The sequence below is a fragment of the Balaenoptera musculus genome, chromosome 11 (genome assembly GCF_009873245.2).
Source record: "Balaenoptera musculus isolate JJ_BM4_2016_0621 chromosome 11, mBalMus1.pri.v3, whole genome shotgun sequence".
Lineage (NCBI taxonomy): Eukaryota > Metazoa > Chordata > Mammalia > Artiodactyla > Balaenopteridae > Balaenoptera > Balaenoptera musculus.
Window position 1 is genome coordinate 82,672,400 of NC_045795.1, and position 16,426 is coordinate 82,688,825.

A 16,426-nucleotide genomic window follows, 5' to 3' on the forward strand; every position below is an offset into this window, starting at 1 on the left:
AGAAAATATTTGCAAATCCTACATTTGATAAGGGTCTAGTAGGCAAAATATATAAAGAACTCTTACAAATGAACAATAAAAAGATAATAAAAAAATGGGCAAAGAATTTAAACATTTGAATAAATTTCTCCAAAGGAGATACATAAATGGTCAATAAGCACATAAAAAGATGCTCAACATCATTAATCATTAAGGGAATGTAAATCAATACCACAGTCAGATACTATTTTACACCCCTAAAAGGGCTATAATGGAAAAAAAAAAAAAAAAAAAGACAATGACAAATACTGGCAAGAATGTAGAGAAACTGAAACCCTCATATATGGTTGGTGGGAACATAAAATGGTTCAGCAGCTGTGGAAAAGTTTGAGTTCCTGAAAAAGTTAAACATAGGATTACCATACGACCCGAGGGTATATATCTAAGAGAATTTAAAATATGTGTTCACACAAAAATTTGTAGATTAATGTTTATAGCAGCATTATTCATAATAACCAAAATGTGTAAAGACTTCTGGGTATATATCCAAAGGAAATGAAAACTCTAATTTGAAAAGATACAGGCACCCCAATGTTCATAGCAGCATTATTTACAATAGCCAAGATATGGAAGCAACCTAAGTGTCCATCAACAGATGAATGGAGATATATACATACATATATATATATATATATATATATATATATATATATATATATGGTGTGTGTGTATACATACATAGTATATGGTATATATATAGTGGAATATTACTCAGCCATAAAAAAAGACTCAAATTTTGCCTTGTGCAACAACATGGATGATTAGTAACATAAGTCAGAGAACAACAAATACTGTATAATATCATTTATATGTGGAATCTAAAAAATATAACAAACTAGTAAATATAACAAAAAAGAAACACTCAGATTTAGAGAACAAACTAGTGGTTATCAGAGGGAAGAGAGAAGTGGGGAGGAGAAAATTAGAAGTAGGGGACTAAGAGGTACAAACTACTATGTATAAAATAAATAAGCTACAAGGATATATTGTACAACACAGGGAATATAGCCAATATTTGATAATAACTAAAAATGGAGTATAACCTTTAAAAATTGTGAATTACTACATTGTACACCTGAAATGTATATAATATTGTACATCAGTCTACACCTCAGTAAAAATAAATAAAATTTAAAAGTGTAAATAACCCAAATATCTATCAAATGATGATTTTATAAGACAAAGCCTGACAAATGTTGGTTTTCTTCCTTCATTTGAGGTCCATGGACTCCCACAGATGCTATGAATGAACTCAGGAGTTAAACAGATTCTCCTGAAATTATATGCAATGTTTAGCATTTATCTGCATTCATGCATTTCCCTGGTAAGAACATCCCTAGATTTCATAGTGTTCTCAAATAAGTCTGAAATTCCCCCCCCAAAAATAAGCAATACTGGTATAATGTAAGCATCACTTTAACAACAGTTTAAAAAACACACAATTGATTAAGCTTGGCACAATCCAGTACTCTTAGAAAATGAGCCCAACAGGATTTATAAGCCCAACAGGATTATAAAGAAAATGTAACACATGTGCCACTACATAAGGTTTGATTCAAATTAACAGATTCTTTATTTTGAAGAAGCACAAACAAAGATTTTAAAGACTAATTTTTCATCTAATGCTTACTTGAATCACTAATGTTTCTTGCTGCTGACGGGCTTCTTCTTGGGCCTTCTCCAGTGCTGCAGAAAGTTCTTCTTTAGCTCTCGTTTCACGACTTAGAGCAGCTTCCTGGGCTTCGCTATCCTTTGCAGCATTGGCTTTGTGGAGATCAGTAAGTTCTCTTAAAAAATTAAACAGATAATTTTTAAGTTAAAATAATATAGTTAATTACATGACCAAATTAATGAAGTTTCCATGTAGATTTCCATGAGATCTACAGAATGAGGAAGAGTTCACCACATAATAAACAGTGACTACAGTGAGGACTCTGTTGAACTTGCTTTAAGCAGTCACAAGTTCATATATAGGTAAGTTTATAAATGTTACTAGTGATCAGATAATAGAAAAAGTGTTTCTTCAACATCCTGCTCTGATAACTGATTTTAAACGAGTTGCACATTTGTTCATTTTCTTACTTGTATGCACTATCAAGAGCAGCCTGAATACTTCGGTTCTTTTCTTCAAGCTCATTCATGTCTACTTGAAGTCGGCCAAGATCCTTCTCTTGGCGTTCTACCACAGAATTTAGTTTCTTAATATTTTCTCTATGTTGTTTCTCAACCTCTTCTTTGCCATCAAGGACCTATATTATAAAAACAAAGGTATTTTTCAATAAAAAACACCACAGGAAATAATTGTATTCCACGAATCTCAAGTATTATAATAACGAAGAAGAATCTTAACATTTACTTCTTTTTTTTTTTTTTTTGGTCACGCCACAGAGTATGTGATATCTTAGTTCCCTGACTGGGGACCAAACCGGCGCCCCCTGCAGTGGAAGCATGGCAGCTTAACCACTGGATTGCCAAGGAAGTCCCAACATTCACTATAAAATTCCTTGAAAAATTCTTCCCAAATGATATACCTCAATAAATCATCCCAAATGTTTTATAAACCATGGCCATATGTTCATATTGGAAGTAATAACAATATATATATGCAGAGAAAGGTTAATATTCACCTGTTTTAAATGTTGTAACTCTTCTTCTAACTCTTTAACTTTTTTGTTCAGCTTTGCAATAATATTTTCATTTTCTCTGTCTTTAGCTCTTAATTTCTTAATGATGTTAGAATTATGCAGCTGCTGTTTTGAAAGTTTTTCTCCTGGCAATGGCAAAAAAGTATAAATTCAAATAATGATGATTCTCTAAGAATGTGAACAGAATGTTTTAACTAACCAGTGACATAAAATGACAGAATATTTGAAAAATCACAATGCTGTTAACAGTCAATGTTAAACTGATTTGGACAGCATAAGCCATGAATGCTAAAATTACTAGGTAGAAGGATGGTGTGGGAACAGGATATTTACAGTCTTAAAGAATCACTCCCACATATTATAAATTACAAAGGGAAAAAATGTGCTCTTACAATAGAGAAACCTGGTCACCATCTTAACCAAACATTCAGTTTTGACATCACTAATTGTGCTACAGCCTGACATGTGTCCACTGATGTGATGGAGTGGTAGGTGCACAATATCACCTATTATATTTCTTACTAGAAATCTGATCTGAATCTAATCATGAAGAAAGTGACAAATTCCTGAACATGGGGCATTCAATGGGACAACTGGACTCTACAAAATCTTTGATATCATGAAAAAGATATGCTAGATTGCTGGAAGACTAAAAGAACATAATGGCCAAATGCAATGAACAAACTTTGATTGGATCTTGGGGCAGAACAAATAACCAGGTATGAGAGTTATTTTTAGAGACAATTGAGATAAATGATGCAATACGTGCTGGAATACACTTCCGAATTAATGCTGATTTTCTTAGGTGTGATTATGATGTTGTGCTTGTCAAGAAAAAATGTACTTGTCCTTGAGAGATGCAGACTGAAGAATTGAGGAGTAGACTACAGAGTCAATGCAATTCCTATCAAAATTCCAACAGCATTTTTCACAAAAATAGAAACAACAACCCTAAAAGTCATATGGAACTGCAAAAGACCTCAAATAGCTGAAGTAAACCTGAGCAAGAACAAAGCTGGAGGTATCACATTTCCTTATTTCAAAACATATTACTAAGCTATAGTAATCAACACTATGGTACTGGCATAAAAACAAATATACAGGCCAGTGGAACAAAATGGAGAGCCCAGAAATAATCCACGTATTTACAGACAAGTGATCTTCAACAAGGGTGCCAAGAACACACAATGAGGAAAGGACAGTCTCATCAATAAACGGTACTGGGATATGCATACTCAGAAAAATGAAATGGTACCCCATCACACATCATATACAAAAATCAACTCAAAATAGATTAAAGACTTAAATGTAAGATCTGAAACGGTAAAACTATTAGAAGAAAACATAAGGGAAAAGCTTTCTGACATAAGTCTTGGGAATTATTTTTTGGATATGATCCCAAAAGCATAGGCTACAAAAGCAAAAACAGACATATGAGATTGCATCAAACTAAAAAACTACTGCACAGCAAAGGAAACAACAAAGTGAAGAGACAGTATGAAGAATGGAAGAAAATATGTGCAAACTATACACTAATAAGGGATTCATATCCAAAATATGTAAGAAATCACAGAACTTGATAACAAAAAAACAATTAAGCCAATTTTGAAAATGGGCTAAAGACATGAATAGGCATTTCTCAAAAAAGGTATACAAATGGGCAACAGGTATACAAAAAGGTGCTCAACATCACTAACCATCAGGGAAATGCAAATCAACACTAAAATGAGATGTCACCTCACACCTGTTGGGACAGCCATTATCAAAAAGACAAAAGATAAATACGGGAGAGGATGTGAAGAGAACCCTTGTGTACTAGTGGTGGCAATGTAAATTGGTACAGCCACTATGGATAACAGTATGAAGACTCCTCAAAAAATTAAAAATAGAACCATCATATGATCCACCGATCCCACTTATGAATATATATATCCAAAAGTAATGAAATCAGTATCTCAAAGAGATATCTGCACCCCTGTTCACTGCAGCCTTATTTACAATAGCCCAGGTATGGAAACAATCTAAGTTTCCGTCAATGGATAAATGGATAAAGAAAATATGATACAGATATATATATATATATATATAGACAGATATATAGGTAAGATATAAATATAGATATAGATATAAATAAAATATTATTTAGCTTTAAAAAAAAATCTTGCCATTTGTGAGAACATGGATGAACCTAGAGGATGAAATAAACCAGACACAAATATGGCATGATCTCATTTATATGTGGAATATAAAAACGTTGAATTTGTAGAAGCAGAGAACAGAATGGTGGTTACCAAGGGCTAGTGGGTGGCAGAAATGGGGAGATGTTGGTCAAGGGGTACAAAGTTTCAATTATGTAAGATGAGTATGTTCTACAGATCTAATGTACAGCATGATGGCTAAAGTTAATAATACTGTATGGTACACCTATAACTTGCTAAGAAGAGTAGATCTTAAAAGTGTTCTCATCACAGACACAAAGTGTGTGAAGTGACTGCTATATTAATTAGCTTGACTGTGGTAATCATTTCATAATATATACATATATAAAAAATCACACTGTACACCTTAAATACATACAACTTTTATTTCTCAATTATACCTCAACAAAGCTGGATAAAAAAAGAATTTAGGAGTGGAATGATATGATATCTGTCACCTACTTTCAAGTGGTTTGGCAAAAGGGTAGTATATGCATGTGCAGAAAGATATGGAGGAGGTGTGGCTAGATGTTAACAGTTGATGACTCTAGGTAATGAAGCAATCAGTTACTCACTGTAACGCACTCTCAGCTTTGAGACTTTCAGCTCTTCAGCTCTGAGTTAAAAAATACTTTTAGGGTATACAGAAGCAGTATGTGAATATACCCATAGATGAAACCATTCTATTTTCTCTATAAAGAAGTTCATTAAGCAAAAGAAAACATCAGCTCACTCTCTGATTAAATTAGTAAATTCCAACAAAGTGAAATTTGATATTAATATTCTTAATAATTTTTAAAAATTATGAAACCATGTACTTAGCTGTCCCCTCAGTCTCCAATGTTATAACACAAGACAGTATCCGACTGCAAAATGTCTTGAGATACAATTATGTGTTTCATGTGCTTTAGTGCTAAGATTGCTTTATAATTATCTGTGTACCTATATTTCCCTCTCATTAAACTATAAGTTCCTAAAGGACAGGGAATGTGTTATATTTATTATTATATCAAACACAATATCTGACATATTAACTGTTAAATATTAGCTGAATAAATGAAAAAGAAAAATTGGGTAAAACTAATTTTTTCAAATGAAGTGATTATTTCCAATTGTCCTCAAACACTTACTCTGGAAATTCACTTAAGTGCAATGATTTAAGTACAGAAATGTTCACCCCACTACTATTTGTAATGTTAACATTTTAGAAATAAATGTATAACCTTAGGAAGAGTAAAACAAATTATAATATATCCATATAATGGACTTTAACACAGCCATTAATAATGGTATCAAAACATTTAACGGCATAGAGAAATGTAAAAGAAAGAACACTGCAAATTAGATATATGATCTTAATTATGTTTAAAAATGTAATAAAATGCATTAAAAAGGAACTAGAAGAAATTAATATTTCCTTATAAAATTGAATTATGATCTATTTTTTCTCTTTCTTCATATACTTCCTATAACTTCAAAATTTTCTGCAAGTAGCAAGCATTATTCTTATAACTAAAACACTTTAAGAAAAGAAAAAGAAAAATTTATTTAACCATCCTTTCCAAAACTACCTTCTTTCCTATGACATTACACAAAGAAATTAATTCAATGTCCAACTGTAATGTTTTATCTCATGAAGAATCTTTAATTTTCATAACCCTGTTAATTATGAATCTTTTCATACAGAAAGTACTTAATAACTAAAAAATTAAAACATGAATGTAAGAAAAAATTCACTATCAAATGCCAGAACAATAAAATGATAGCACATAGTACCCAAGCTAGAGATTCAGATACTATATAAACTCCAGAATTATAACTTTCAAATATCTTGGTTTAAATGAGGGCTCTAAAACCTTTTAGAAGCTTTCTTAGGGAAGCACAAAATTCTATTTCTCAAGGAGTTATTTTTTTACATCCCTAGAAACAAAAAGCTACATACATTATACCTCTACTTCTCTACATCTTCCTCCCCATTCTTCCATGAATTGTTGCCTACCATTTCTGAGGTTTAAGTCCAAACCTTTCTTGCTTCCAATATTTTTTCATTAGGAAGCAGCAGCTAGTCACGTGGTATCTTCCTGTTCTCACAATATTTTTCATAACCAACTAAGTATTTTACGTACCTTCTTCCATTAACCCTCGGATCTGCTCATCTTTCTCTTTCAAAAGGTCTGCCGTTTCACTACTATTTAATCTAGTAGCAAGTTCTTCTTTTATATTTTTGATTTCCTAATTAAAAAAGAAAGAATATGAGTATCATAAAGCATTACTTTCATTCTGGGCATATTTTTCAATTTTTTTCCATATCCAAATAATCACATTCTCAATAAGAATCCATAAGTTTTGTACTGTTAACCTGAGTTTATATTACCTTGGTTAATTAAAAGTAAGTGAACAACTTTGAAAATGACATAGAAGACCTGAATTCAGTCATAAACAGGTTTTAAAATGGAAATGGAAATGAGAAGAAGTTAACTTACAATACTCTTTTTGAGTATCTCTACACATATTTTCTACAAGTTAAGCATTATTTTTGAAACATTCAACTAGTATATCTCCATTTTTCACTGTATTTCTTTTCCTCAGCTGAAACTCACTGCACTTACAAACATGTTGTGAAGTGAGAGAAAAAACATAATTTCATAAGGTTCGATCTACTTTAATAAAGCAGAGATTCAGCAGAAACATGTTAAGATATTTTATCTTCTAAAACTACAATGGAGAAGTATGGTGATATGAAAAGTGTCCTATGATTTTAAACTTGGTTTTTATGATGCTCTGAAACTAAAAATAGCTAAAATAAACTAACATTTATTAGGTATTTAAACCATGCTTTGTATCCGTTATCATTTAATTCTTACAACAATCCTGGGAGGGAGGCACTTGTACTATTCAACTACACAAATAAGACTGAGAAAGCTTGAGTAAACTTTGAAGGTCAGAGAGCTATAAAGTGGTAGAGTTATAACTTAAACCCATGTCTGTGAATCTTTAAAGCCCATGCTCTGAACTATCCACAACATTGATGTCCATTTCCAACTGTCAAAATTTCATCCATCAAGGTCCAGTAAGAATATCATCTCTGGGACTTCCCTGGTGGCGCAGTGGTTAAGAATCCACCTGCCAATGCAGGGGGCACGGGTTCGAGCCCTGGTCCGGGAGGATCCCACATGCCGTGGAGCAACTAAGCCCATGCACCACAACTACTGAGACTGTGCTCTAGAGCCCGCGAGCCACAACTACTGAGCCTGCATGCCACAACTACTGAAGCCCGCGCCTGGAGCCCATGCTCTGCAACAAGAGAAGCCACCGCAATGAGAAGCCCGCGCACTGCAACAAAGAGTAGACCCCGCTCGCCGCAACTAGAGAAAGCCCGTGGGCAGCAACAAAGACCCAACGCAGCCAAAAAAAATTAAAATAAATAAATAAATTAATTAATTAATTAAATAAAATAAAAAAAAGATTGTCATGTCTTCCATGAAATCTTCCTCAATTCCTCTGATCAGAATTCACCCTCCATGATACCATTTCAAAGTGCTTATTCAACTGCCTACTACTATATACTTGTTGACATTATTTGTCTTCCAACAGTAGAAAAGCAAACTCTTCACTTAAGGTAATTAAATTCATCTTTAAATTTCCTATGGATCCTAAGCACGGGGTTCATACATGGCAGTACACATAAAATGTGTTAAAACGTAGGACCCAAGTTTTTTCCAGCTATAATTAATGGTTTAGATCTATTTTAGATCTATAATTCAAAGTGCACTACAGAAGACAAACATTACTTAAAATCTACTTTTTGTACTGTATTCAGATGGAATAGAGCAAGAACATGAAGAGTTAAGTTGGTTAGATAGTTTCAGGTTATTATTAGTGTCTAAAATGATACTAAGTAAAGTTGCTAGTTAAAGCAACCAAGCAGACAGAAGTATATCATATTTCTTTTCTGTAAGAATATATAGAGAAAAATTATAAATATTAACATTGACATTCGTCAAGAAGGGGGAAAACAACCTCAGAAGGGCAAATACTGAGAAATGTTATAATACTTGGAATACAAGCAATAATTACTAACCTTAATTGGTTACCAATATCTGAAACAGCCAACTGTTCCAAATCATAAGAATTAGAACAAATAGTTCCCAATCAGGAGCAATTTTGCTCCCAAGGGGACATTTGGCAATGTCTGGCAACATTTTCAATTATCACAACTGAGGGGGGATTAGGTTGGGGTTGAGGAGAGAAGGGTGATACTGGCATCTTGTAGGTAGGGGCCTGGGATGCTGGTAAATACCCTACAATGCACAGGACAGTCCCATACAATATAAAATTATCCAGCCCAAAATGTCAGTAGTGCTGAGGCTGAGAAATCCTACATTAGATAAATCAACATTTTATTCTAATATTCAATGTCACTAATCATTAGGAATTTTTATTTTAAAATTACTTTGACTTGAAGGAGTATATATATATATATATATGTTTGAAGTGGGAGGGAAAAATAACAAATGAGAGTAATGGTAATTTTTAAAATTTATAGAGTGCCATTAAGATTTAAGTGTTATTTATTTTGATGGACTTATCATTTATAAAAATTATTCTAAAGATCCTTGCTATATATCTTGCAAGGACTTACACATAAATTATACAAATACTGGCTTAGATTTTTTTTAAAGTATCAAAAGTGTAATCCTAAAGGTGCGAAAAATCTAAAATTTAAGTGTTAATACACTACATGGTATCCTTTTAATCTTCTTTTTTCCAGTACCAAAATAATAATGCATTCCTCAAAAAAATATGTCTCTGTAGAGTTTATTTAATATTATTTTAAACTTCCATTACCTTTTTAGCAGCATCTCTCTCTTTGCAGGCTAGCTGAACTTTCTTTTCTGCTTCTGCAATTCTTTGAGTAAACTCATCTTTCAAGGAAGAAATGCTGCTGCTCTCTTCTTTCACTCTGATCATTTCACTAAATTTAAAATAATACTGAGACTGAAAATACTTGTTTATATATTCTAAAGTTAACAGATGAGTTCAGTTTGCAAAAACAAAAAACTAACATTCTCTTCAACATACACTTTACTAAAATAGATTAATTGTAGGCCTGTTAACCTTTAAGAGAAAAATTACCTGCCTAATTTATTTTAAAACACTTCAAAGAAAACCCATTAGAAATTGAAAATGTCACCAATACATGATGTGTAAAAATTACAAAAAGGTAACTAAAACTTTTCACTGTTAAATCTTATTGTGTCACATTTTACTAATCAGCTCCTTAAAGCAAACTAGTACTCAGTATTTTTTTAAGCTATAATCTCAGTTTTCTCTAAATATACCTTTTAAATCTCTAATACTAATAGATTATTAATAACAAAGGGGAAGAGGTTTTTTTGTTTTTGTTTTGCAAAACACCTCTCTTCAGTGCCAGTGGTAAAAGAGTAAGACAATTTGAGGAGAAAAGTAATCTCTAAGGGTAGAATGGAAATACCATTCAATTCTCAATAATTATAAACAAGTTAAAATATAAAACATTTTAATTTAAAAAACATTCTTAAGTAATAACCAAGTGTATGGACCACTACAAAATGTGTAAAATTACTCACATTTGTAAAGTACTTACTCTTTCAGATTATCATAAGCTTCTTCTAGAAGTGCTTTTTCTTTACTAAGAGATAATAACTGAGCTTCCCTTTTATCCAGTTTCTCATTCAGAAATTCAACTGTCTGGATAAGAAGAATACACAAAAGTCCAACATTTAACTTTAAAAGACCATTTTTACACACAGGTGAAAAAGTAAAGGCCACCGAATCACTGTAATAAATAAAACAGCATTATCTCATAAGAAGAATTAAAAACAAAACTGGGAACACAGCGGACACAGAACAGCAAGAACTCACACACAGTGGGTAGGAGGGTATAAATTAGTACTACAACCACCTAGTTGGTAGTTTGGTAAAACGCTTTGGAAAACAGTTAAGCAATATCTAGTTGAAGATCTACATACCCCTTCATGTAGAAAATTCTACTTTTAGGTGTACCTCAGAGGAGAAAACTCTTTCATAAGTGTACAAGAACGTTTACAGCAATTCATTTGCAATAGCAAAAATGTGGGAAGAGTGTACATGACCACTAAAAAAGGAAGGGAGATGAGATGCAATCAAAAAGGTCAAAGAGGGGCTTCAAAGCTTCTACTAATGTTCTCTATCTTATCTGGGTAGTGGATATACAAGTGTTTGTTTCTCCATATTATTCTTCAACCCAAACATGTAACATGCAACATTTTTAGCATGATACATTGCATTTAAAAAATGAAATTAACTTTAGAAAATCGATAGGCATATAATTTTTAAATCTCCAGAATATATTAGTATAAAGCTAAGCAAAAAGGAATGGTTAGACTATCTTATTCCTTAGGTCCTGCTGAAGCAGTGATACACTTGTGTATGAGGAGAGGAACGGTGCCTTTTGTACTAAAAAATAAATAAATAAAGTCTTACCTGATTTAGGTCTAGATTAACTTAGAAATCACTTACCTTCTAACAATGGTTCAAAAATATCTTATTAATAATAGTGTTGGTTTCTAGGAATTCAAACTGCTATTATAGCTAGAGCATGGCATTTTGTTTGTGAATAATATTAAACCTAGGTAACAGAGTCTGGCACTTTTTTTACTTTAAATAATTCAATACATGACACTTAGAGGACATTTCTTCAAGATATCCTGTATCTCAGAAGAGTCTATTAAAGATGCCAGATCCAACTCAATTCTACACCTAAAAATCATAGGAAAAACGAAAACTGTGACTTAATGTTAAAGAATTTACACCACTTTCCTTTTTTACGTATTAGGTAAAAGCAATTTGTCATTCCTAAACAACACTTTTGATCCTTGGACATTTCCCTTTCTTATTCATTTAAGATAGCTATCAATAGGAAATATCAAAAACAACATAAAAAACAAACAAGCAATTAATAACAACAGAAAAACATCAATGATCTGAGACCAAATTTTTCATTCAAGATTTGCTACAAATAATGTGAACATGCAAAATTTTTTTGATATAAGAAAAATCATATAATATTTAGATTTGTTTGAGCATCTGTATCTGCAAAGGAGTTGAAGGTATCTGTTTACATAAGAAGACAGTCCCTTACAAACTAATAAATTAATGAGTCTAGCAAAAGAGAATATTAAGGTGATAAGGACTCAACAGTAAAGGCCTAAGATGGAAACTTTTTTATGCTTAGTTATACTGAACTATCAACTTATGCTACCATACTTGCCTTCGAGAAATTTCAAATAATTTAGCATCAATAATTCTTCAAGTTTAAGATCCTTAACACCACACTTAAAAGGCAAAATGCTTGTCTTTTTTAATCAGTACAAACCATTAGGCATCACTGAATATTAAAAATAAACCAATGACTTAATCTCTGAAAAGCATATCAAAAAATCCCCTTCCACTTCCTAGAGTTACCTTGAATACATCTTCCTTCTCAGAAAGTGCTTCTGACTGACTTTCAGGAGCTTCAGGCTGCTCAGCCACCTTGTCTAGGACAGTATGCCCTTCATTTACTGGTGTAGAAGAAACCAAGACATCAGGCTGTTCACAGTTAACAGGAGTTGCACTTCGTCCACTTTCTTCCATTTCTGTTTCTTCAGTGGGCATAATTAATGTTTCATTTGCTTCTTCAGGTTTTCCTTCAACAGATTCAACTGTTTTAGCCTTTGGAGTTGAAGAATTAACTATAATAGGTACTAAAGCATATCCCTTGCCTGACAATTCATCATCTGAATTGATTTCGCTTACACTACGGCTATCTAATGACTGTACACTAAACGAGTCTATTCTTTCAAAAGCATCAGATGAGCAGCAACTCTCAGTGAGTTTTTGGAAATCATCTAAACGATTATATTCAGGACAAGCAGATGCCGAGAGAAGCTGAAAGGATGTCTGCATCAAGTGCAGACTTGATTTTGAATCTGTAGTCTCTTGTCTCGAACTTGCTGAGCTCTCACTTATTACACTTTCATGATCTAAAACTTCAATATCACTAGTGGTAGAAGTACCTGATGAGAAGGTACTAACAGGAGGAGAAGGTGTATTGCTCTGTCTGTCTTCGTGTTTTTGCTCCTTAGGCTCCAAAGCCATGTCCTTTGTTTCCACTGTGAGAGGCTGTGTAGGCATATTAGATACATTTTCCCTAGTTGTTTTCACATTAATTACACTTTCAGATACTTTCAAATGTACTGTTGACACCTTTGTATCAGATTCTTTATTAAGAGTTTCTTCATGCTTGCCCTCAGTTTTAGGAGACAGAGTACTCGCTGTCAGAGTTTCCCCTGATACACACGGAGGAGAGTCTTCTACTTTGCACTCAGGGGCTTCAGTTGTTCTCGACTGTCCAGCGTGCAAGGACTCCTGTAAGGTGCTTTTCACTTCTTCTTCTGGTCGCTGTGATTTAGCTGGTGGTTTTGATACCACTGGACTCTTCTGAATGGTCTGGACATCGGTGGGAGAGAGAAAGGCACTGAAGAAATTTTCAGATTCATCTACCACAGTTCTCCGAACTGGCTTTGTAATTGCTTTAGGAGACGCTACCGGTTGACTCTGAGGTTCAGTGTCGGATTTTAACCCCCAGGTTGAAGTATCCCATCCTCCACTGACAGGGGGGCTTATTCCTTTGACAAAAAAATATATATATATTAAAAAAGAAAAAATTATACCTATATATAAAGCATTTAAATTATAATCATTACTATAAGTCAATATAAATATGTTTTTTTAAAACCCCAGAGAATACAACCCGTAATTTGGACCTGCTGAAGTCCTTGCTTACTACGTAATTAATTAGTTCATCGTTTAACTTTGGGCCTTAAAAAGAAAAACTGGTGTGCATCTGCCAAGAGGAACTAGGAGCAAAGCTGAAAGACTAGACTGAACCTGGCCTACCAGAAGCAAGTATGTTATTCCCTCCTACAACAAATTAATAAAGTAATGGTATGTGTTAATAACCAATGCTAAGTCCAAGATACATATGATGCATCTCATAATAACGGGCAGTATCTTCACTTACAGGTCACTTACAGGTCATGGCAAATAGAATCTACCTTCTATACAATTAGTCCCATATTAATTTTATTCTTGTAATATCAATGATAAAACATAGTTATCAGCTAGACAGATGGCAACACTCAAAAGCTGAACCCAAAATACTGGTGACAAATGTCCTTTTTCAAAGATCAAAGTAAACTGATGGGAACAGTAACTTCTAAAGGGCAAATTCATTTTCATCCACTTAATGACAAGCTCATTCTCCAAGTCCCACTCTCCAAACCTACTCTGAGAAAGTTTTGTTCTCTTGCTAAATTCCAAATTATGTTAGCAATTATAGAAGGTCATATGAATTTCAAAAATGCACATTTTTAAAAAATTATTGCTTTTTGACAAAGACAGCAGTTTACACTAGGATTTTTTTTTAAAACACTAGGGAGAAAATAACCATCTTCTGAGCAAAAAAGGTAATTCTATCAGTCATACAAATAATATGTTACTGAAAAACCCGATGATAAACAAAAAATGGCATATTTGCTAAAATATTTAAAGCATTTCTTTAAAAAAATTTCCTCCATTTCTAACTTCAAAAGTGGCTGAGCAGAATCATCACAAACCCTAAACACTTAAAAGCTGGTGGGCAGAGCACAAGTACCTAAAAGCTAACAAGCCCAATACTAAATTCTATCCTTTAATATGACTTCGGAGATAAGTAGGCAATTTTAGCTTGGGGATACAGTTTTACATCCATTTGTTCAGTATATCAGAACGGCGAAAAAAGGGAGAAAAACAAAATTAAAGACACAAAGGAACAAGCAAAATAAAATCTGCTGATTAGTTTAATTTATTGTCATGGCAACGAATGACAGAAGTCAAATTTGCCTGCTGGAGAAAGTTTTATATAAATCGCAGGGTTATGTGATATCCACTTAAATCACTCCATTCTGAAGACTGGTCATCTTTGAGTGACGGCGACGTAAAACATAGGTGATCAGTCAACATTTATGGCATTTCACTAAAACCTGAGTCTATTCTGGATAACTTATTTTAAAAAAAAAAATGGAATTATAGAGCAGGATTCGAGCCCCGGATTTCATAAAAGGAGTATCCTTACATTTACAACTTACATTCTGTCTCTTTTAAAGTTAAGACATTCAAAACGTGGGGTAGCCTGAAAAAAGGAAGTGGAGCTCCTCCCACCAAGATCCTATAACATCTTGGAAAAAGTAACAGGATGGTGACATAAACACATGAGCCGAAATATCTTAAAACGATGCACCTCAAATGTAGGTCCTGACATCTCAAAGACGTAAAATGAGGAACAGAAACCAGAAAGGAGTCTTCAGGAATAACTTATTCTTCCTCCCAGAGGTTGACAACCCCAAAGTCGGGCCCATCTGTACTCCACACACCAAAAGGAGAAACTGTTGCTTAGACTTAGAGCTAAAAGCAGCTGAAGAGCCCTGAAAAGTGAAGCCCAGGGACTCTGAGAAAGAGAGACGAGGCGATCGGAGGCTAGACCGCGACGCGACCCGAAGTCGCGAGCCGCGCCCCGACGACCCTCCCGCGGAAGAGAGGCCCAAAGGGACCGCGCCGTCTCTGCACCACGGAGGGCAGCGCCAGAACTCGAGGAGCTGTTTCAGGAGAGACGGCCATACAGAGCCCAGGAGGCGCGCAGCGCCCGCTAAGTGTTCGCGACTGTTCTTCCCGTCCCCGCGGACTGATTCCGATACTGGGCTCGGACACCGTCCCGGGCGCGCAGCCGGCCCGGGTTCGAGGGCCTGTGATGCGGCCGACGTGGAGGGAGGGCGCGGGGCCACGACCACCGAATCAGGTCCCCGTCAGCCCCCACCCGGGGCCACGGGCACGGAGGGACCCAGGGCTGGGTTCTCCCTCGGGACCAGAGCAAAGACCAACTGAGAGGCCAGAGCAGGGTCTGGGGCCGGGCTGGGGACGAGGACTTGATCAGAAAGTCCGTCGCTCAGCGAGGCGGGAGCCCCCACTCCCCCACCCCCGCCGCTTCACCTGTCGGCCTCGGAAGAGACGCCCGCGGGAGCGCAGTGACGCCGCCGCTCGCGCCCTTACCCGGCTCTCCGTACGGAATGGTCTCAGCCCAGGCGCTCGGCTCCTCTTCCTGGATGTCCAGGACCCTGTCGATGGACTTCTGGGCCTGAGACAGGGCCTGCTTGGCGAAGCTGGAGAGCTGGGAGGCGTTGAACCAGCTCATCTCCCCGCCTCAGCCGCCGCCAGCGGCGGCGGCGGCGGCGGCAGCACCGAACGGGAAGGCCGAGGGACAAGTCGACTGCCGCGGACCCGGCGGAGGGTCCACGGAGAGCCTCGCCCCCTTCTCCACTCGGCGGGCCCTGTCAGCAGGGAGCCATGACCCCGCAGGTCTCCCCCGAGCCGGGGACGTTACCCTCAGCGCTTTCCTCACAGCTGAGACGAAAGGCTCAGACTGCGCACGCGCTGGCTGCTTCCACG

General features: G+C 35.6%; 1 protein-coding gene across 2 annotated transcripts in view; it reads right to left on the reverse strand.

The window, feature by feature from the left end:
- TMF1 (TATA element modulatory factor 1) overlaps positions 1-16,426 on the reverse strand; it is a 29,275-nt gene extending 12,849 nt beyond the window's left edge. For both annotated transcript variants that reach the window (XM_036868567.1, XM_036868568.1), the window contains exons 1-8: positions 16,031-16,426; positions 12,368-13,572; positions 10,509-10,612; positions 9,731-9,857; positions 7,009-7,114; positions 2,667-2,809; positions 2,122-2,288; positions 1,670-1,826 (exon numbers count right to left, since the gene is read on the reverse strand). In XM_036868567.1, coding sequence (XP_036724462.1) covers positions 1,670-1,826; positions 2,122-2,288; positions 2,667-2,809; positions 7,009-7,114; positions 9,731-9,857; positions 10,509-10,612; positions 12,368-13,572; positions 16,031-16,172 — 2,151 coding nt within the window. In that variant the 5' untranslated portion in view covers positions 16,173-16,426. The remainder of the gene's footprint in view (positions 1-1,669; positions 1,827-2,121; positions 2,289-2,666; positions 2,810-7,008; positions 7,115-9,730; positions 9,858-10,508; positions 10,613-12,367; positions 13,573-16,030) is intronic.